Consider the following 14,680-nt stretch of genomic DNA (forward strand, 5'->3'; position numbering starts at 1 on the left):
GCTTTTTATCCATGAAGTTCCACATGATAATAACAGTTGTTGAATTCTTTTGGTGTGAAGGTCTGACAGCCAATAAAAATGTAATATCACAATTAATACAGTAAGAACGATGCTACCTTGTGAGTATGACCATGTGCACAGTAACACAAAGGACCTTCCATTTCTAATTCCGTTTCACTGACTTGTATAGAGTTTCTCAGTAGATTTCGCTGAGTAGGAGGACTTGAAATCTAGAAATCTGTGACGTGGCATAAAGCAGTAAATTCACTTTCATTTGAGATGGTATTGCAGAGAAAACTACTGGCCTTATTTATAGCCGCAGGTATTTTACATCTGACATTTCCTTGACTCAAAACATCTCTTCTGCACAGCTCCAGAATGATTACCACTGTGGTGGTTATTGTGGAGGTAACTTTAAATAAATAAATCCAGTAAACAGTTTGTATTGCTACCATACAGTTTTAAATTAGAGTAAAATTGTATTACACTCCATCCAGATTTGGAACACCTTTGATTCCTCTTTACTCCGTTTTAAAGATCACTCCCTCTGAAGGCCTGAGTCAATTTGTGCAAAAATAGAGTCCTCAGAAGAGTAAGCTAGAGAATGCAATAGCGACTTTTTCGTAATGTCTATGAAAACTCCTCTTTGAGTTTACCTGTCATCTTCCTGTGGCTTAAACCCACTCAACTCTCATCTAACTTTTGGTCTACCTGTATTTTATTATCTGTCATAGTCTTTCACAGGTACAACTAAGGAAGGGAATTGAGAAAGGAAATTTTTTTTTTTTTTTTTGTGTCTTAATTTGTTTTGTTTTAGAATGGTTGGCGAGACTTTTTAATTTGTCGGTCTTCTGTGTAGAAAAATACAATTTGGTTAAGTATAGTTTGAAATACACCTGAGCAGTGGGAGGGATACCTGGTAAGTGAAACTTCATACCAGTATTTTCTAGCTAGTATGCAGTAGTAAATGGATGAAAGGAGAGAGTGCTTGATTTTTTAAGGAGTGATGTTGAATTTCTTGAAATCATTATATAGAATCCTGAAACTTCATGGGTATTTGTGTGCTCGGATTGCTTTTAAAGTTTAGGTCTCTGAACTTCTATTTAGGTCTTGCTTCTCATGTTGTCTTTGAAGTCCAGCTGAATTCTTATGATGCCAAGAGATGTTTTTCATTTTGGAGTGAAAAAGTCCTGTTTTGAACTTGGTTCTCACGAATAGAGCTTGTTACAAATGCAGAGTTAATATTTGTCTTTCTGAGATCACTTTGCTGGAAATGAAACAAACAAAAAAACCCACCCCAACCCCGCTGTGTCTGTGGGAAAGGAGGTCTAATGATGCCTTTTTAGTTAGTAAGCTACAATTTAACAGTTTGTTACTCAGATTCAGGTCCTTTACATAGTACCTTAGGATGCATGACGGGTAAGAGAGACAAGATGAGCAAAATAAAATGAACTGAAATATCTGCAGAATCAGAGTCTATTTCCACAAGCACTGAGAAAATAGAGCATGTTCTGAGCATTCTTGTAATATTTTTAATAATGTAGTTAGCATTAGTTCAGTTGCTCGAATTGCTTAGTTATCTGAAGCTTGTTTATGTGGGTATTTTCACCCTTTATTATTTCAGTAAATCCAACATCAGATTCCTGCACACCTAAGTGTCTGAGGGAGTTAAAGTACAAAATCTCTCTGGAAGGGAAAAATTTATTCTGTGACTTAACTGATGGGGTCCTTGAAAAGAACACACAGATTGTTTTCTCTTTTTATATTAGACAACTTCAAAGCAGTGATTAATATTTTCTTGAACATGGTCTCATAATTTAAAGCAAATATGCAAATTGTACTCCAATAAAAAGGTTTGTCTTTGAGCTGTTTTTAGCGCTGCAGTGTGTAGGTAGAGCCTGCCTACCGTCCTGTAACAATTTTGTCCCTCTTGGGCTGCAGTCAGAGGCATTTCTTCATATTCTGTATTTTAGTCTGCACTGCCAGTGTCAGTGCATTTAGTTGATTTAAAAAACCCAGACTTTTGAGGACAATGTTTCCACAGAGAGTAGTGCACCTTGAAAGCTCCTTTGTGGCAGATATCCAGACGTGTTTTCAAATAGAATGAGCTGTCCTGACTTTCTGTGAGTGGAGCTAATTTGCGTGGATTTGGGATTCTGAGCCAGACATTTGTGGATGGCACGGGCCCATTTTTCTTCCTACAAAAATCTAATAGCGCTCTTGTTCCTGGCTCTTGTTCCCTTTAGAAAGGTGGGTTGTACTAACAAATGTCGCTGTATTGTACCCCTTCTTTGTCTCTTCTGATAAAAATACGGCTTCTGAAAACCCTTTCTTGTCTTCTTAAAAAGCAGATTTGGAGTTTAGATAGTCTACCTTTAAAAATAAAAAGCTTAGTATTTAAAGGGAATGTTCTTAAATGATAAAATTCTACAATATTAGAACTAAAGCAGCTCTGTGTATTGAGACTGAATCCTATCACATTAGGAAGCAATTGGATTTTTTGTCGTTGTTTTTTTGTTAACCTTCTTCATGATTGAAGGACAGACTGGCTTCCTGTGACACAGACTTGACTTGTGAAAAGCACCTGCTCAGATTTGTTGAACGATTTGATTGAATACATTATCTTCCTGTTTTGAAAGGAACAGGACTAGCCATATAAATATGTATATAAATATATATACACCGCCCCCCGTGTATATACGAAGTATCTCCTTTATATCTTCCGCAGGCATCTATGACCTGCATAAGAGCACACCTGCTACAAGCTGTTTTTCTTCCCCTTCTAGCCCAAGAAGCAGCAGCGTGTCTCGGGGCAGGAGGAAAGGTTTTTCGGGTGCCGTTCACCTCTCTCCCTCGAAAGGCGTCGTGTCGCGGTGGCGTGAGAGGCGGCGAGTTCCCGTAAGCGGCTCCGAGCGCAGGGAGGGTGACCCGCCGGGCTGGCGGCAGCTCCTCGGGTACGCGACAGCCCGGGGAGCAGCGGTGGCAAACGGCACGGGCATTCCCTGGCAGCACTGGGTCAACACCTGGCTGCTTTCCAGAGCGGTTTCGGTGAGGTGCGGGGAGGTTGGGGTTTCCTTTTGCTTAGTGATTTGAGCTGCTGGGTGTTACGCCCTGCTCTTCCTGCCTCCCCCACGAAAAGGTAACTGCTGCAGTCCAGTGCCTCAGCGGTGGCCTTAGCTAGCGCAAAGTCAAACCAGTTCCTCAGCAGCAAATTTTAATTAAATAATAAAAGCACGGACTAGCGGGAAAAGGGCTGAGCGTTATGGAAAGCGGAGGTTTAATAGTACTTTTGGCTTCCTATCTCCACACCTATCAGGAATGGTAACATTTAATACTTTCCTTTTAATCCTTTCCTGTGTTTCTAATTGTGGTGCTTTTTTTTTTTTTTTTTTTTTTTTTTTAAACAAAAATCATCTCTTTTCTTCATCCACCTTCTGCTCCAGTTGTAAATTGGTGGAAATGAGGCCTTTGGTTTTTCTCTGAAAGGGTCTGACTGGTGGCTTTCAGAAGCTTACAGCTATTTTGGGTCATGGCAAAATGATAAATGTTGTGAGTGAGTTGTCTAAACTTGAAATCTTGCTTCGAAGGTGTGTGTTACCTGGTGTAGATAACCTCTCCCGTTCAATGGCACCCTGAAGTGTTTTCCTTTCATTAGGACCTGTGGAAGGTTTGGGAATCTCGAGGAAGGGTCTTGTCTGTGGGAGGGCTTCCCCCAGCCCGAGGGAGTTGCAGTTCCTGCCTAGCCATGCCTGTTCCCTGCCTCAGCGCCTGACGTCTTGTCTGCCCTACAAAACGGGGTCATTAAGTAACTTGTGAACTCATCTGTTTGTTTTCCCGCCCTTGAAATTTTACGGGTACAAGTGCGACCTTAACGCTGCTTTTCAAGGCAGTAGTTTGAGCCCCTCTGAAACGTGGTCTGTGCTTTTCCAGGCCAGACCGCCTGCAGATGCAGGTTGCCAGATGAGACAAATCCAGAGCCTGATTATTCTGAGAGGCGTTACTTAATTGCGCTCTTAGCACGTTTAAGTAAACACGGTGTGGGAAGGGAGGAAACCGTGAGGTACCGCTATCAGGAGGCAGCATCGGGAGGAAGTCGTGCAGCCTGCAGCGGGCTGCCGTGGCCGCAGGAGCCGGAGCTCGCCCGTCGGCGTTACCGGTGGCACGGGCTGCCGCTGCTGCCCCGGCTCCGAGCAGCAGCACGCCTTTATCCGTGCTCACCAAAGCAGCAAGCGCTCAGCGCTGGAGTTTCCAGCGCTGGACTAACTCGTTTTCCAGTTTGCGGCTCTGCAGATGAGATGTGGGCCGGTTAGCATAGGCTCCCGCTGCCCATGTCCTGCTGTAGAGACCTGCTCACTGCAGGGGTTTTGGGTAATTGTTTATATTGCGGGGACTTGATACAGCTTTCAAATGTATTTGTTATTTTCAGTCAAAAGCAAAATAAAGTATTTGATGGTTAAGCATTTCAACTTAACTTTTCTCGGGTGCTGCAGGGCCCCGTGTTCCAAGAGCCCCGTGTATGGGAGTGGCTCTGGTGATGCCAGCTTGCCCAGCAAAAGGCTGCATGAGAGGGTTCAAATAATTACCTGCACTCAGATAACTTTTTTTTTTTTTTTTTTTTAAGTGGCTGCGTGGGTCAGTTCCTGAGAACCAAACTCACTGGTTTTGGGCACTTAATAGTGGTGAGGTTGAAATTCTTAGTTGGATAAACACCTTGATATTTCAAGTATTTATTGTGGGCTTTTTTCCCTTCAAAAGAGGTTATAGTCTGCATATATGTGAAACTGCAGAATCAACACTGTGATTTTTAAGGTGCATAATCACTTCTAGGTGTTTGATTTGTTGTGATGTTGGATTCTACATCTCTGAAAACGTAGTTTTGCTTTTTATAGGCATAGAATTGGAGACTTATTTTTGTATTTTTGCACTAATATCAGTGTTAGCAGGTGACTCAGTTAAACAGAATTAACTGTCTGCATTTTCTTAATTGTAGAGCTGTCTCTTTCTAGTTGTTTAACACCACCTCCACCACCCCCACCTGAAGAAAAACAGATTGTCCCTTGAAAATAAGCTGCTTGAAGCTGATCAGTCATTCTGTGAAATCTCCTGAAGTTCAGGTAGAACAGACGAGGAATTAATCTGTAGTTAATTTATGTAGATCTCAGTGCGGTCCTGACCAGGATAATTTCATGTTACTTTCTCGCGAGTTGCACAAATGTCTGTCCTTTGTTTATCCTTTTTGTTAAGACAATGCTAATACAGAGCGACGCGTGGATGTGCTGTTCAAAAGTAAGAATTCACAGTGTTTCTTGAAATAACTGCTTTAACAGGAAAAGGTCAGCTTGCCCTGGGTTTCTGTTTTCTTCGGGCTGTCAAATAAGTCATTTATGCAATCTTTAGTTTAAAAAAAAAAAAAAAAAGACAGTGTTCGTGTTCGTGGCTTAATACCTAAAACTCTGAAGGTGCAATTTGCTGTTGATCACGATGTTACTCAGTTTCCACTGCACTCATTCTCAATGAGCTTCGTGAAAGACTGTAAAACAACCAACCAAACATGAAAGAAGTGTGCTTGGGTAAATAAGCCTTAGCCCTTGATCACAGACGGCTGGGGGTGCAATTCACACGAGTTGCCCCGTTAATTACAACACGTAAGCGCAGGCAGCGTGTCTGATAACGAATGCTCGTGGCCTTCTGGCATTTGGCTTTGCAACGTGGGGCCGCAGCGGCTCTGTGGATGTGGGAGCCCACCCTCGGGTCGGTGGGTCTCGTACGACCTGCCTCCCCCCCGCGCCTGTCCCGCGGGCTCGCTCGCTGGGGCACAGCGCTCCCATTTCACCAAACGGAGCGATGGCTGGCGGGGACCGGAGGGCTCGGCAGCGGCGGCAAGCTGAGCCCTGCTGAGTCTTGCGTTCGCAGCGGTCAGGGGTAAGCGGCAGAGGCCCACAGTTGCAAGTGATACTCCCTAGGACTCCAAAACCACGGGCGCATGAAATTTGGGTTGAATTTTGTTCTTGGTGTGGTGACCGGGGTTTTACTTTGGGCTGTTTTCACATTTCCCATAAGGCTTAAACATCTGTTCCCTTGTGCAGCGGGAGCAGCAGCAGTGGAAGTGGTCAGCTCACCGACTGCAGGCTTTGGTGGTTTTGCTTTTCAGTGCTACGTATAGCTGAGCGTAGCTCTGAGGACAGTTGAGTAACAGGCTGATGTTCTTGGCTTACTATCTCAGGCCGTGTCTGAAGCAAATCTTTGTACATGTACACATGCATATGTGTACCTCAGCGTCTGTCTGTGTGCTGGCAATGCCTGTACAGTGTGCGTATTTCTTGGAAGAAAAGCACCCTCTTTTTCTCAAGTGGAAAATAACTGAAAGCCAAAAAATTGGCTTTCGTCTTCTACGATTTGATGCTTCCCAAAAGAACCTAAGCCCTTTTCCTTAGGCCAGAACAAAAGCATGTACGAACACTTTTATAACCATTTTTTCCTTCAGAAGTACCCCATGTAAGTCTTCCTTTAAATGTCTCTGGCCAGGATTTCCCTCTCGGTGTTTGCCCCAGCACAGCGAGCTCTGACCTCGGACATTAGTGCCCATTGTCTCACCTCTCCAAGGCTTTCCTCCTTTACTTTTCTGAAGGGATTCAGTTGTAGGAGCTTCACTTGCTTCTTGCTTGAGATGCTCGGCCATTCTGCGAGAGGTGCCGTTCCCTGTAGGAGAGAGGGCGAGGGAGGTCCTGTGTTGCCGTCCCTGGGATGCCGCAGGATGCGGTACAGCGCGGGCGCAGCTTCAGGGAATGGGTGACCTGACGCGCTTGGACTGAGCAATGAGTTGGTGTCTCCTGCTTGAGACACAGAAGCGCTTGGGTTTTTTGTTGGCATGGTTTCTCGTTAGCAGAATGGGAAAGAAGTCAGTATGAAGATCAGGCTCTTTCAGGTGTTCTGCATTGCCTTCAAAAATACATAGTATCCATACATCTGTTGTTAACTGACTGCATCTAACCACAACAGTGGTGACGGTTACCATGGCACTTTATTTGGGTAAGAGAAAAGCATTTTCCCCTCTTCCCTCCGCTCCCCGCACCCCTAGTCATTTAGTATCTCTTGCTCGCCTGTTGAAGCGTATTTACAGGAAGCTTCTCTGTGTGATCTGTGTGCACATACACACCAGCCTTGTTTAGCATACCGTTGTTTTTTTGTATTTTTTGAGGATGTTTGGGATAGCTTTGAAGCGGTAACTTTCATGCTTGTGGCTCTCTAATTCCTGATCACTCTGAAAAAAGTATTCGCTTTCTGAGGGTGCCGTGCTTGAGACTTGCCCTTCTAATGTTTACTTGTAAGTGTAGTTTCCACTAATCTTGGGGAAAGAATTAAAATCACACCTGCTTGATTTGCAGGTCAGTCTTATGTTTAGGTGTTATGGTAGCCAGCTTGGGCAGGAGTGAGGAAGTTCAGCACATCCAGTTCAGTAGCACACAAGAAAAAAATACTTCCAAAATGTGGGTGATTAGTGGAAATGGAGGTTGGATGAACACTCAGTAGGTATAAGCATACTATATCCCATTGCTATTTTGTAAATAAGGATTTCCTAAAGACATGTACTGTTTCTTAAAAATATCTGTGTTAGCTCAAATACATTGAGCTTTTTGGGAGTTTTTTGACTTTGGATATCTGATAGATACATCTTAGAGGTTAGGGGTTTTTTTGTTTTGTTTTTTTAAATGTGTCAGTGGGGATGCAGGTAGTGGTCTGGAAACAGACGAAGGAGGTTAAGTAGAAGAATTAATGTAAGGAAAGCATAAATTCTGTGTGGTTAATTGGGTTGAGAGGCTCTTACGATACGCTTTACCGGTTTCTCTTGCTCATGAAGCAGATCACCCTTTTCTGTTTTTGTGAAGCAACATTATGATAAAGGAAACTTTTGATTTGACTATCAGCAGTGTGAAAACTGAGATTTCCCTCTTTGGCTTCCAGATTATATTTCATTTGAAAACACTATGAATAAAGCAAACGTGTGCATCTGTCAGTACTAAAGAACAAAACCCAGCTTTTTCTCTTCATCCCCCAGAACATTGGTTGCTGCAAGCTGTTTGCTCAGAAATAAGCTTGTTGGCTGTGTGGGTGAAATGGTTTTCTGTCTTTGTTCTTGCACTGAACAGGTAGCCCCAAATGACGAAGCTGTGGTAATGCTGCTTTGCGAATGGGCTGTGAGCTGTAAAAGGTCCGGTAAGCACAGGGCCATGGCTGTAGCCAAACTCCTGGAGAAGAGGCAAGCAGAAATTGAAGCAGAAGTAAGTTTTTTTTCTATTTCCAGAATAGTGTGAACAGTATGCTTAAAAAGTAAGGTATTTCTAAGGAAATATCACTTTAATCTCTACTCATTACAAAACAAATAAGTTTGATGGCATTTGGAGCACTGGGGATTTTTGTCATCAATTTACAGTTTATAAATTCTAGATAAACTTAAAACGAAAAAGCCTTCTATTTAAAATAAGACGAAATTGCGACCTAACTCAGAACGGTTTATGTTAGCTGATTTCTGTCTGTCTGTTTGAAGTGTTTTACTTCTGTGAACTACTTGTCCAAATAAAGGGGTGCCACAGTAACTGGAGTCCCTTAAAAAGAAGGATGTGGGTCTGACCGGTGGGGCAGGGCTGTTCAGCTGGTGGGGGCCTCTGGGAAGCTTCCCAAACTAAGATCGTTCTGAGGCAAAATTCGAGTGTAACTTTAAATCTTGCATGCTGTAGAACTCCTTTGTTTTCAGGGGAAATGAAACGTTTCACGGGAGAAGCAGGATGCTGTAGTGACATCTTTGATGTAAACTGTTGTCTGTCTGTTGTGGCAAATGATCCTACTCCAGCTTGCAGAAGCTGACACTTCTCCTTGAAACTTCAGTAATACTAAATCTGCTCTGTAGTGAGGATTAAACAGAGGCAGTGTGTTCGCTCGCTGCAGCCTTGCTGCGGCTTTCTGGACCAGTGGTACTCCCCGTAGTCTGGAGCACCGCTGCCTCGGCCTCACCTGCGCCCGTGCAGTGCTGGCAGGCAGTTTTTACCGGATGGGTGTTCTGTTTAGGGGGTTTCTTTGGTTGTTTTTTTTTTTTTTTTTTTTTTCCCTAGAAAAGAGGTCCCCAGGAAGGTGATGTGGGATGTCTGTTCAGCCTGGGTGTGGGGACAGACAGATGAGAGCACTTGCAGAAGCGCATCTGTCCAGACAGATGTACAGACAGCGTGAGGTGCAAAAAGGCTTTCACTTTCCAAAGCCTCTCTGCTTTGTCCCCTCCTCACCACAAACCATTAAGTAGGGGGAAGGGAGCTTACTGTATTTTTTTCTGCCTCACTCACACCAAAATCCACTCAAAGCAGAGATGTTTGCCCTGGTTGTTATTATTATATTTAGTGTAATTTACACAAACAAGAGGAGTTACCTTTTGTATTCACGTTGGTCCTGGAAGTTCTGTATCTTAAATTTTTGCTTTTATATGAAACCGTGTCGTTGCAGATGATGGTACATGTCTCAGGCATTCCTTTTCAATAAGTAATCCAAAGTGATTAAATAAAACACCTTAGAAATAACCAAACTAGGTAATGGGAAAAACCTGTCGTTCTAGAGCAAGTCTGGATTTTATGAAGAGGTAGGAAACAATCACATGTATAGTTGCCTCAGATACAAATTGTGGGAATATTATATGCATTTGTGTGTAGATACATGCTTTTTTTATTTATTCAACTGTGCAGAGATGTGGTGAATCTGAAGTCATAGATGAAAAGGAATCTCTGTCTTCAGCCTCCTTGACAGGTTCCAGTCTTCCTGTTTTTCAGAATGTCCTGCTAAGGTTTTTAGATACACAAGCTCCCTCATTATGTGAGTATTAACTAATTTATATTCCAAAGTAGGTCAGAAGCAACTGGTCCGCTGTCTGGTAGCTGAAGTTACTGTTTTACTGTAGCGGGTGTTTCACAGTTTCCATGATTACCTGCTCCATTTTCGTATGCACTTTTTTTTTTTTAAGTCTCCTGCCTTGTTATAGGATCTTTCTGTGATTTTTATTTCTTTCGTTTCACAAAAGGAAAATTGGCAGAAACTATGTTTATTTCTGTTTAAGCTGTAAGAGATTTGGGGAAATTACTTGCACTCTATGCATATTTAACATCAAACGCTTGGTCTTTTTGACACATCCACATTCGAAGTGACTGACTTGGAAATTACACACAAGTGTTAAAGTCAAAAGCTGTTAGCTGACAAATAGGTGGATTGAAAAAAGGATCTTTGTTCATGGTAGGTTGCTCTATGAAATGTCTTGGTCTAATAAAACTGCCTGATACTGTAGCCTGTGTTTCTGGAATCTTGAGTACTGCTAGTTAGGGTGGGTGGGGTTTTTTTTGTTTGTGTTTCCTGCCCCCCCCCCCCGTTGCCCTTAAAGTAAAGGGGGTTTTAAGTGGTTTGAAACATGATACTGAAAACTCTCAACATCTGAAAAAGGAGAAACCTCTTAAAAATTTGTTACAGACCGTGAGGTATTGGCAGTGCTCTATTTTCATGCCAGTGGTGACCCTGGTTTTAATAAACCATCCAAACTATTTGTGTTATTCAGACTTGTGTTTCTGGTGTGTTTGTTTCAAATGCGGTATCGTCCTTCTTCAGCCGGGTAGCTCTGCGAGGCAGTGTAGGGAGAGCAGCTGGGGAATGTTTTCCTTGCTTGAAATATTCTTTGGTATTTTTGAGCATTGGACAAGTTTTGCGGTATTCTACGGTGGTTGAGCTTCTGTGTCTCCAAAAAAGAAAAGCATGTAACTGCTATATTTTGAAGGAGGGCAGATCGCCTGGTCTACAGGTGCGTGTTTTACGATGCTCCTCCACATACCATCCAGCCTTGCTTTTGAGGGGTGAGTCACGGTGGGCAGCTCCGGATGAGCGGGACCTGGGGGCTGCAGAGAAGGGTTCTGACCCTGAGCTGGTGTGCTCTTGGGCTTACTGTTACAGCTTCTGTGCTGCAGTGTAATCACAATTTCTAAATAGGAATAGTGTTGTATATTGAACTAATTTGAACTTGTAAAGCATAATTTGCTTTTAAATAAATGTTGATTATTCAGATTTGGTGGTTCTGTAGCTGCAGATTTTGTTGCCCAATAGAGTTGGCATGGTATAAAGCTATTTTCTGTTAACTGCAATGTTGCAAACCTTTCTGTGGTACAGAACAAGTCAAATTAAATATAGCTGTGAGAAATGAAAACTTAATAACAAAATTTTATATGTTGTATTTCTCTAGGCTTTGCTTTGGCACTGGCAAAATAACATGCATTTATTTTAAACTTTTTCCTGATGTGTATGAGCATGTTTAATAGATAAAATATGCCGTACTATCAAGCTTTTAATAAAATTAATTGCTTTTACATCTTGGAGGCCTGGCATGCAGAGATCTTGAGTTCTTTGAAAATATTTTAAAAGGTTTTCTGTTATGAACACAAAAGTACTATAGGTAAGACAGTAACATTTACTACAGTAATATAATTTGGGAAGAAAGGACAACTGCTGGGTGATCTGTTATAATCCAAAGCTTCAGCTTTAATTTTTCTTCACCAAGGAATGTCCTTGCCCTCTTCCCCTCTCTTCTTAATTTTTAGAAGTATTTGAACATTGTACTTAACTGCTGACACACACGTAACCATCTGGGGCAGATGTGTATGGGGTAGGATGCTCTGGAATCCACTCCTGTTTGAAGTCTGTCCCGTGTCTGGAGCTGATAGCAAAGTTGAAAGCGTGCAAATTAGATGGGACGTGGTTTGTTCGGTGGAGACAAAGAGAAACCTGTGCAGGATGCCTGAGACATTTTTAGTAGGCCTTTAAAATGAATTTGCTGGGGTTTGCAATTTGGATAGTTGAAACCCAAATATTTCTAAGTTGAAACTACAGTCTAACATTATTTTTTTAAATTTTTTTAAATTTTTTTTTTTTGGGTAGCTGACCCAAATAGTGACCATGAGAAGACAGAGTTTGTGAATTTGGTGCTGCTTTTTTCTGAGTTCACTCGGCACGATGTTTTCTCCCACGATGCATACATGTGCACTTTAATATCACGCGGAGACTTGTCAATCACTGCAACTACTAGACCACGTTCACCTAATGGGGAAACTGTGGATGAACACTATTCTAAGGATCATGATGTGAAACTGGAGGTAACACTTCATGCTATTTCTCCGACGTTTGGTACTCTTGTTTTGTTAAACGTAGATTTTCACCAAAGCATTAGTATTTCAGATATGAGATACAAAGTTTTTTATTGTGTCTTCCTTGTCTCTTTCTCTTTCTTTGAGAAGACCTAAACCAATCCATTAGCTTCATTCTTGTGAATATTGCCATTTTAATGTGAATATGCTGAACTGACAGTTGTCTGGTGATCTAAGTAACTTGGGACAAACAGAAAGGCACAATGTGGACTTCTAAATGTACCAGTGGAAAAACTTATTTGCAGATGTGCTTCAATGAAGAGAAGGGAGAGCTTTAAGCAGGAGGAGTCAGTGGGGAGCCCGGAGTAAGCCCCACGTCCTCTCTGTAGCGTGGGGCATGCTGGCACAGCACAGGCGTGAGCGATGTGCAGCCTGGTAATCTGCTCGCAGGCGATCAGGAGCTTACTGTGTGCGACACAGCCACCGACTGAAGACTGCGAAGCCAAACCTCGTAACTCGTACGTGCACAGTCCAGGTGCAATCCCGAGTCTTCCACCAGATGAGCAGTTCGTAACCTTTTCTAAAACTAGCGCAAGAGGAAGGCAATTTTAAACTCCAGACCATGGACCACGTTTGTACTTGTGTGATGAGATGTAGCCTGTTGTTCTGCTGCACGGTCCGTGTAGAGCCTGTGGGCAGCTAAAGCATCCTCTCGTGTTTCTTTTTAACTTATTTTCTATATCTCTTACGTCGGTCTCATGGCCAAATTTGCCCTGAAATATAGGGGATTTCTACAAGTTGGCTTTTGTGGTACAACAAAGTAGGAAATAAATCTTGGGGAGGTACAAGTGTCAGCTTCCTGTTCTGTAGGTGTCCCTGGAGCAGAATTGCTTATGGGGATATACTATAAAGTTTTTTTCCCCCCCTTTGGCTCCTGTCCTTTTCTATGCTTTTGTGGAGTTAAGCTTGAGAAATACTTCTGTAAATTAAGTCTTATCATAAAGATTTAAAAGTCAGAATCTGAAAACTTCTTACCATCAATACTTTTTTCTTAAATAGGTGGAGTGCTTGGGTTTACCTGTGATTAGTTAAATTGGTCTTCAGTAAAGTGTGACTGATACTTGTTTTTCTCTCTGGTAATTATTAGGATCATAGTATTATGGAACATATGGGCATTGACTCGGGAACCGCTAGTATTTTTGATGATGTAGACAAGAGTGACTTTAAGGCAGATTTTGGTTCGGAATTTCCAGTAGGTTTAACTTTCAATTTTCTGCATGCTTTTGATGCCTGTGTCTGCTGCTTGCTGTTGCCACTGAATGTTTCCCCATGCCCCTAGCACCACGTTGCTTCCTCCGTCAACAGCTGATGTCCTTTGGCATCCAGTCCCTGCCGTCTTCTCTGTCGGTGCATCGTCTCCTTTCTCTGCATCTCTGCTGTATGACAACTTGCTGCTCTTCTGTGCTTCCCCTAGTTGTCCACATGCACACATGCACGCTTCTCTCTCCCTCCTTCCCTCCCTCCCCCTTACCCTCAGCACATTCAGAGTGCTGCATATAGGAGTTAAGCACGAATAAATATGCAGCACTACCCACTTCTTTGACATCGAGGAACCCCATTGATACCATTTGTTTTTCAAGTGACTGTTCTATGTTTTGGCTCTGTCTTCCAAATCTGTTTCCCCCACTCTTTTTTCTTACTGTTAGCCTGTTTCTGCATTGCTCTTGAATCTCATATTTTCTTCCTTTGGGTTGGTCCTCTTTCTGCATGGGCTCTTGTGCCCGGACCTATCAGCGCAGATCCACTTGCAGGATACTGGGACCCGTGTTTCTGCCTGACATCTGTCATATTGGTGGTTTCACGCACATCCATGCCTGCCTACAACGTCTCTTGTCACCTCCCACTTCACCCTTTTCATTGTTTTCCCTCAATCACTGGAATATCTCATTGTGGTTTCTGTGTCACAGCAGCATAAGAAGTGTGGAGATTGCTCTGAATCGTAGTGCTTTTTTCCCTGACTGAATATCGCTATTTTAAAACTTGTCTAATAATAATGGAGATATGCATAGAGATATAATGTATATATGTATCTTAAATTTCAGACTTGATTACGATTGCCCTCACTTTGTCTATCTTTGAAAAACCTCAGATGTTTAAAAAGTAACTGTAAACAAGAACAAAATTGTATCTCTGAATGCAATTGCTGAATTTCGAAAGCTAGAGGTTACACTTACCTTAAACGTTTGTTTTACATGACTTAGATTTTTTCTCCGATGCCTGGGGAGTCTTGCGAGAATGTGAGCTCTTCTTTAGACAGAAGAATTTCAGTTACCAGCGAGAAGTCCGTCAAGAGGGAAAGACTGAGAGAACTGATTTTTCCCTCCAATTACGACCTCCTTCGCCATTTGCAATACGCAACACATTTCCCCATACCTCTGGTGAGTGACCTCTGCGCTTGTGTGTGTAACGGTACTGCCTGATGTTACAGCGAAGCACTGAAAGGAGGAAAAGTTCTCTGTCTGAAG

At 42.5% G+C, this 14,680-nt stretch overlaps 1 protein-coding gene across 7 annotated transcripts in view; it reads left to right on the forward strand.

The window, feature by feature from the left end:
* Positions 1-14,680, forward strand: part of MED12L (mediator complex subunit 12L) — a 156,217-nt gene that overhangs the window by 23,537 nt on the left and 118,000 nt on the right. For 5 of the 7 annotated variants that reach the window (XM_030027741.2, XM_030027743.2, XM_030027745.2 and 2 more), the window contains exons 11-15: positions 8,148-8,279; positions 9,726-9,852; positions 11,950-12,164; positions 13,303-13,407; positions 14,417-14,593. In XM_030027741.2, the coding sequence (XP_029883601.1) occupies positions 8,148-8,279; positions 9,726-9,852; positions 11,950-12,164; positions 13,303-13,407; positions 14,417-14,593 (756 nt within the window). The remainder of the gene's footprint in view (positions 1-8,147; positions 8,280-9,725; positions 9,853-11,949; positions 12,165-13,302; positions 13,408-14,416; positions 14,594-14,680) is intronic. The other 2 variants (XM_030027746.2, XM_030027747.2) reach the window with 1 other exon arrangement.

This window comes from Aquila chrysaetos, chromosome 10 (assembly GCF_900496995.4).
Source record: "Aquila chrysaetos chrysaetos chromosome 10, bAquChr1.4, whole genome shotgun sequence".
Taxonomy (NCBI): Eukaryota; Metazoa; Chordata; class Aves; order Accipitriformes; family Accipitridae; genus Aquila; species Aquila chrysaetos.